General features: G+C 41.0%; 1 protein-coding gene across 4 annotated transcripts in view; it reads left to right on the forward strand.

The window, feature by feature from the left end:
- ZWILCH (zwilch kinetochore protein) overlaps positions 1 to 8,363 on the forward strand; it is a 45,685-nt gene that overhangs the window by 35,009 nt on the left and 2,313 nt on the right. For all 4 annotated transcript variants that reach the window (XM_008016166.3, XM_008016169.3, XM_008016168.3 and 1 more), the window contains 2 exons: positions 2,264 to 2,376; positions 7,961 to 8,075. In XM_008016166.3, coding sequence (XP_008014357.1) covers positions 2,264 to 2,376; positions 7,961 to 8,049 — 202 coding nt within the window. In that variant the 3' untranslated portion in view covers positions 8,050 to 8,075. The remainder of the gene's footprint in view (positions 1 to 2,263; positions 2,377 to 7,960; positions 8,076 to 8,363) is intronic.

Genomic DNA, 8,363 nt, shown 5'->3' on the forward strand with positions numbered 1-8,363 from the left:
GCTTTGTCACCTCTGAAACCTTAATCATCTGTGACCACAGTCTGACAGAGTTCTCCCTCTTCCTTCTCTCAGACCTCTCTCTAGACTGTTAGGCCTCTAGTCTTTCATTTTTCTCTGTATTTGTTATTCCTTCAGAGAAGAGTGGAAAGTATAGCCCGAAAGGAAATGATAGATGAGAAGAAAAATGGCCAGGATAGTGATAATAGGGTCTAGGGTATAACTGTGGGAGTGAGAGAAGGGTTTGGGATTAGAGAAAGTATGGTGAGGCTGAGATGATAGATTGTTCATCCATGTGGACACTGAGGTTGCCTCCAGTGAGGGTCTCCCTGACTCTTCTCTCAGCATATGATATACTTGAAATTTCTCTCATACTACAGCCACTCTATTTAGTTCGTTCTTAGTCAAACTCCCATCACTCCCCCTGAAATTGCTCTGGCAAAGGTCACCAATGGCCTTCTAATTGTCAAATCCAGTGGATGCATTTCAGTAAAAGATTATTTTCTATCTAGCGCCTTATATAATTGGTTGGTCTACCAATTCTTCCTACTTCAGTAAGCACTTTTTTTTTTGTTTGTTTGAGGGAGAGTTTTGCTCTTGTTGCCCAGGCTAGAGTGCAGTGGCGCAATCTCAGCTCACTGCAACCACCGCCTTCTGGTTTCAAGTGATTCTCCTGCCTCAGCCTCCGAAGTAGCTGGGATTACAGGCGCCGGCCACCACGCCCGGCTAATTTTTGTATTTTTAGTAGAGACGGGGTTTCACCATGTTGGCCGGGCTGGTCTCTAACTCCTGACGTCGTAATCCGCCCACCATGGCCTCATGAAGTGCTGGGATTACAGGCGTGAGCCACCACACCCGGCCTACTTCGGTAAGCACTTATAAGGCTGTTTGGCATTTAGCACTGTTGCTTTCTTGAACCTGTCTCCTTAGTTTCTGTGACATAGCATCTGTCTTAATTTGATTTCTACCTCTCTGGCCCACCTGAAAGGCTGAGAAGAGTTCTCTTTTCAAGTTCTTCTTCCTCTGCCGCTTTTCACCAGAACTCTACCCTCTGCCTTCTTTTCTTATTACTTCCTATCTTCCCTTGGTGATTGCATTTATTCTCAAGGCTTCAACTCATCTAGGCTAACGATAATTCATAATCCACATCTCCAGCTTCTCTGAGCTTCAGACCCATCTTTCTAAAAGCTTATTAGCTGAGAATCCCCAGCTTATTGAAGTAGCAGTTCAAACTGTCAAGCCAAACACCTCATCTCTTTCTCAGTGCTTTTTCCTCCTCCCATACTTCGTCTTTCAGATGGCCATCGTTAATCTCTACCTAATGCCCAAAACATAAAGCTAGTGCTTATTCTCCACTCATTCCTCATTCCTTTAAATGGTTACCGACAGCCTGGGCAACATGGTGAAACCCTATCTGTACAAAAAAGTATAAAAATTAGCCAGGCATGGTGGCATGCACTTATAGTCCCAGCTACTAGGGAGGCTGAAGTGGGAGGATTGCCTGAGGCCTGGAGGTCGAGGCTGTAGTGAACTGTGATCATGCCACTGCACTGCAGCCTGGGTGACAGAGCAAGACCCTGTCTCAAAAAAAAAAAAAAAAGATTACTGAGTCTAGACTTTGGTAACTCTAGAAATTGTCCCCTTCTCTACATCTTCACATTATCATAACTTTGTTTCACATCCGCATCATTTCATACCTGGACTGTGGTAAAACCCTTTTTCCTAACTGTGCTCTCTGCCTCTGTTATCTTTTCTATGTCATTGCCAAAATGATCTTCCTAAAAATTCAGATCCCACCAGTACTTCCTCCTGTTTAAATGGCTCCTATCACAGGGATGCTCTGTTACTGCATTTCTTCAGACATTCTTCTCTTTTAACCCTCGGTGCCTACTCATGCTTCATTCCTTCATCCTGGACCTTATCTGCCTGACTAACTCCTTGTTATATCATACTCAGCTCACACACTACAGCCTCTGAGGATTTCCCCAACTCTGCAGTCCCCAATCTGAGTTACATTCGTGTCTTCTGTTTTCCCCTAACATACCTAGTATTTCTCTCTTATAGCATTTTTTTTTTCCAAATTGTTATTTTTATTCTTGTTTTTCTCCCTCTCTTGACTATACACCTCAAGGGCAAGAATTGTGACCCGTTTACCTCTTTGTCCTCAGTGCTTATCACTTGAGGACTTCACTAAATGGCTTTAGAGGGAAGGAAGTAAATGGCTGTTTTTGACAATTTTTCTTTTGTTGTTTTATTCTTTCCTTAGTGAGAAGCCACAGAAATGGAGAGTGGAAATACATAGTGGTCAAAAGAAGATTAAGACAGTTTGGCAACTGAGTGACAGCTCACCCGTAGACCATCTGAATTTTCACAAACCTGGTAAAGATGGTTTATAATCTGTTCAGATAAATAATTCCAATAGAAAATAAACTAAGTCTGGCTGGGCACAGTGGCTCACACCTGTAATCCCAGCACTTTGGGAGGCCGGGGCGGGCAGATTGTCTGAGCTCAGGAATTTGAGACCAGCCTGGCCAACATGGTGAAACCCCATCTCTACTAAAACTGCAAAAAATTAGCCAGGCATGGTTGCATGTGCCTATAGTCCCAACTACTCAGGTGAATAAGGTACAAGAATTCCTTGAACCCAGGAGGTGGAGGTTGCAGTGAGCTGAGATCGTGCCACTGTACTCCAGCCTGGGCGACAGAGTGAGACTCTGCCTCCAAAAAAATAAAAAGAAAATAAACTAAATCTTACTGGAATGGATTGTTATTATAGCTCTTGTGTGCCCAGTGTTTTTTTCTTTTTTTTTTTTTTTTTTTGAGATGAAGTCTTGCCCTGTTGCCCAGGCTGGAGTGCAATGGTATGATCTTGGCTCACTGCAACTTCTGCCTCCTGGGTTCAAGTGATTTTCCTGCCTCAGCCTCCCAAGTAGCTGGGATTACAGGTATCCGCTACCACACCCAGCTAATATTTTATGTCTTTAGTAGAGACGGGTTTTACCGTGTTGGCCAGGCTGGTCTCAAACTCCTGACCTCATGATCTGCCTGCCTTGGCCTCCCAAAATGCTGGGATTACAGGTGTGAGCTGCCACTCCCGGCCTGGGTCCAGTTTTAAGTAATTTTCCTGAACTCTAAGTGTAAAATATATTCTTTAAAAAAGAAAACTGCTTGGCCCAGTGGTTCAAGCCTGTAATCCCAGCACTTTGGGAGGCTGAGGCGGGTGGATCACTTTGAGCTCAGGAATTAGAGACCAGCCTGGGCAACATGGAGAAACCCCACCTCTACAAAAAGAAAATACAAAAATTAACTGGGTGTTGGTGACTTGTTCCTGTAGTTATAGCTACTCAGGAGGCTGAGGTTGGAGAATCACATGAACCCAGGAAGTGGAGGTTGCAGTGAGCCGATCGCACCACTGCAGTCTAGCCCGGGCAACAGAGTGAAACCCTGTCTCAGAAACACACCACACAGCCACACGCACACGCACACAGAACTATCATGATTTTTATGCAACTGTAATACCCAGAAACATTTAGTGTATTATAATCACAAAAGAATGCTTTTTCTCCTTATCTTGTATAGAGGAACTTTTACTAAAAGAGATCAAGCAATGTGGACATAGGAGTAAAAATAGGTTGTAAGGTGGAAATGCTGATTCATACTTGACACTTTTGGGCACTGGTTGAAACGATGATGGTATTTCTGCCATAGTATCTTCTCCATGGTGGAAATAAGGGTTGAGATTGCTAGTATTCTATCACAGATGGTCCATATTAGGCAAAGAATGTCTTTTAGCCCTTTGTGTAATTAGCTAGCCTACCAAGTCTTCCTGCTTCAGGAAGTACCTTTCAAACTCCTATCTTTATGCACGTGAGTTATAAGGTGCTGTTGTCTCTTATTCATATAGGTCTTAAATGCCTTCATTTAAATATGTAAGGATTATTTGAAAACAAATCTGACAGTTTTCAGATAGAATCTGTTAATTAGATTACAAAGGCCTACACTGCTGGGAATACAAATAGTTTTATTTTACTGATTGATAATTTGTGAAAAATTTTTCCAGAAAATGTTTGTGCTCCTGCCCTCCCAAGTATATTTTGATTTAGGTATAATGGAAATTTCTGTCAGTTAGAGGCTCTGTTCATGTAGTTGAACTGCAAAGTCATAACCAAACTGAATTTTTCGAGAGCTGTCAGTTAAAATTGTGCTGTGTTTTTTTAAGTGTGATATAAACCCTGTAAGTGATAAAAGACTGAGAATCAGCTGTAAAAATAGAAAAATTTCTGCATGGCAAAACATATCAGAGGCAAAACAGACAAATTATAAACTAGGAAAAGAAATTTGTAGCCCAGGCTGGGCACTGTGGCTCACGCCTGTAATCCCAGCACTTTGGGAGGCCCAGGTGGGGCAGATCACAAGGTCAGGAATTTGAGACTAGTCTGGCCAGCATGGTGAAACCCTGTCTCTACTAAAAAAAATACAAAAAAGGCCAGGCGCAGGTGCTCACGCATGTAATCCCAGCACTTTGGGAGGCCGAGGCAAGCGGATCATGAGATTAGGAGATTGAGACCATCCTGGATAACATGGTGAAACCCTGTCTCTACTAAAAATACACAAAATTAGCCCAGCGTGGTGGCACATGCCTGTAGTCCCAGCAATTCGGGAGACTGAGGTAGGAAAATCACTTGAACCTGGGAGGTGGAGGTTGCTGTGAGCCAAGATCACACCACTGCACTCTAGCCTGGGTGACAGAGCGAGACTTTGTCTCAAAAAAAAGAAATTGGCAACCCATGTTCAGAAAAGGGGATATGTTTCAGTAAGAGAAATATTAGTAACTCAGTAGAAAGATGGATAAGGTAAACTGTGTACCAAAAGGAAATTCAAGTGTCATTTTAAAAATAAGATGTGCTCGCTTGTACTCCCAGCTACTTGGGAGGCTGAGGTGGGAAAGATTACTTGAGCCCAAGAGTTCAAGGCTAGCCTGAGCAACATAGCGAGATTCCATCTCTAAAAAATATAAAAGAATGGCTGGGCGTGGTGGCTCACGCCTGTAATCCCAGTACTTTGGGAGGCCGAGGAGGGCGGATCACGAGGTCAGGAGTTCGAGACCAGTCTGACCAACATGGTGAAACCCCATCTCTACTAAAGATACAAAACATCAGCTGGGCATGGTGGCACATGCCTCTAATCACAGCTACTTGGGAGGCTGAGGCAGGAGAATCGCTTGAACCCAGGAGACGGAGGTTGTAGTGAGCCGAGATCGTGCCATTGCACTCCAGCTTGGGCAACAGGGTGAGACTCCATCTCAAAAAATAAAAATAAAAAAAAAGGTAAAAAAATAACACATGCTCAACCTCACCTATAATTAGAGAAATGCAAATTTATATTATATAAATACCTTTTCCATATTAGCAAAGATCAAAAAGTTTGGTGTCAGTGCTGGCGTGGGTATGGGAAAATAGGCAATCACTCTCACACATTTCTGGTTGGAATGTAAAGTTGTACAGCTTCTGTGGAAGGTGGTACCCATCAAAATTGTAAAAGAATAGCTGGGCATGGTGGTGTGTGCCTGTAATCCCAGCTACTCGGGATGCTGAGGCAGAAGAATTGCTAGAATCTGGGAGGGGGAGGTTGCAATGAGCCAAGATCCTGCCATTGCACTTCAGCCTGCGTGGCAGACCAAGACTCCATCTCAAAAAATAAATGCATACATACATACATACATACATTCTTTGGCCTAGCAGTTTCATCAGTAGGAATTTTTTACACACATATAATCAGACATGTGCAAACAGACCTATGAACAAGGTTGTTAATTTGTGGTATTGCTTACGGTAGCAAAAACATGGAGACGGGGACTTAGAAAAAGATCTAGAAGGATACAACCCAGCTTTAGCCATGAGATGTGGAATGGTGATTGCAGAGATGATTACCAGTTTGGACTGAACATTAGAATCATCTGTGGAGCTTTTAAGGTTCTATTGCCTAAGCTAGGTGCAGTGGCTCACAATTTGTAATCCTAACACTTTGGGAGGCTAAGGTGGGAGGATCACTTTGAGGCTAAGAGTTCAACACCAGCCTGGTTAACACAGTGGGACCCGATCTGTACAAAAAATACAAAAATTAGCTGCGTGTGGTGGCATGTGCCTGTAGTCCTAGCTACTTGGGAGGCTGAGGTGGGAAGATTAGTTGAGCCCAGGAGGTTGAGGCTGCAGTGAACTGTGGTTGTGCTACTGCACTCCAGACGGTGTAACAGAGCAAGACACTGTCTCAAAAAAAAAAAAAAAAAAAAAGTTCTGTTGCTCATAGCAAGTATATCAGAATCTCTGGAAGTACAGCTGGGACAGGAGTAATTCCTAACGTTCTTCAGGTGATTCCATTGTGCAACTGTGGCTTAGAATCACCAACCAAAAAGAAACATTCTATCTACATCTATTGTTTTTTAAAGAAGAAACATGTATTCTTTAAAGAATTTAAAGAAGAAATATGTCTTTTAAAGAAGAAAACATGTGGTCAGGAGTTCATGACCAGCCTGGCCAACATGGTGAAACCCTGTCTCTACTAAAAATAGAAAAAATTGACCAGGCGTGGTGGTGGGTTCCTGTAATCCCAGCTACTCAGGAGGCTGAGACAGGAGAATTGCTTGAACTTGGGAGGCAGAGGTTGCAGTAAGACGAGATCGCACCATTGCACTCCAGCCTGGGCAGCAACAGCAAAATTCTGTCTCCAAAAAAATTAAGTAAATTTTATTTTGTAGAGATTAGAGTTCTGTTTTGAGGAAATTCATACAAGATGAAACACCTTTTCCTAATAAGCTGAATAAGCAAGTATACTAAACATATCATTTAAAGTCTTTTTGACGTGGATTGCATCAAAAAAGAGTGAAAGTTATTTTGAATGTTGGAGTTAAAGCAATTTTCTAGTGCATTGGTCCAGTGACTCCTTTTATAAAAACAAGGAATTCTTATAAAATCATATATTTGTGTGCTTAGAAACACACTTAAACTCCATTTTGGCTTGAACTTTATAACCTCTTGTACCCATCATATATTCTTGATGTGTCTGTCTAGAAATTATTCAGTGTCTTTTAGCCCCAAAGCAAGACCCACTCTTGAAGGGGGAATCTCATTTGTATAAGTCATGGGCTATTCAAACAAACAAAGTGTTAATTATAAGTATGGCTGAAAATATTTAACTTCCTGTCAAAGATAATATGCTTTTAAGGAGTTAGATATATTATTTCTTTGGACTGAGCACTTAAGTCAAATACTAGCTTTTCAAGATATTTAATGGCATGATGCTCTTGAGTAAAACAGTTGATATCAAAGGCAGGGAAACTTAAGAGAGGAAAGTGTACTTTTAGCCACCATGGAAAGAGAGGGTAATGATTTGGAGTTAATGGGGGAGAAAAAGTGTCCAGTGGAGTGCTGCTCACCCAGTGGGTGCTCAGTAAATGATTGTTGATAATGATGAAAATATGGAAACCAAAATGTTGACCCACAAGGAAGTGGACATTATCCCATCTAAATGCTGATTGGACCATTTATTTTTGAAATAAAATAGTCTTTGGAAGAAAAATGGATATGTGTCTAGCCCTAAGACTACAAATCTTAAATAGAAATTATTTTCTGAAATTTATGTTAGAATTGGAAAAAAGACAGTTGTGTAACCCTAGTTAATATGGCACAAAAAGTAAAGCAGTAAGTTTCCACATTAAAAATATATATAATTAAAAAATAATCTGCTTCATTTTAAGTTTATTTAATCATGTTTTAAATGTATCAAGAGTTTCATATCTAAAGCAAGTGTCCCTACTGAATTTTTTCCAATGAATTCTCTTAAAGTAGAAGACACATTGCCATTTAGACCACCTCTTAGTTATTGCATTGGTGTAAAATTCAGCATTATACATGGTAGCAAAGCAGGGTGTTAAGCAATTCTGATCTCACTCTCTTTTTGATTACAGATTTTTCCGAATTAACACTAAATGGTAGCCTGGAAGAAAGGATATCCTTTACTAACATGGTTACCTGCAGCCAGGTGCATTTCAAGTGAAGTGTGCTGATGAAATCCTCTATAAGGTATTTATATTCACCTTTTAGTCCCTTTGTCAAATACTTTGTAATATGTACCTTACGTTTGGTTCTTTCTACAATATCAATGTTGATTTACTACATTAGGAATAGAGATTATTAGTAATCACATAAAAGGCTTACCAGTTGTTACTGAGCAGTGTAACTCTTTAATTTTCTTTCTACCTTTTGTAGTCAACTTTTAACAGGTCAGTTTAATCCTAAAAGCAGAGGGAAAAAAAAAATTCTTGAGTGGTAATGTCTTTGCATTTAAAATCTGTATATGTAGTAGAAAGT

Source organism: Chlorocebus sabaeus, chromosome 26, assembly GCF_047675955.1.
Source record: "Chlorocebus sabaeus isolate Y175 chromosome 26, mChlSab1.0.hap1, whole genome shotgun sequence".
NCBI lineage: Eukaryota > Metazoa > Chordata > Mammalia > Primates > Cercopithecidae > Chlorocebus > Chlorocebus sabaeus.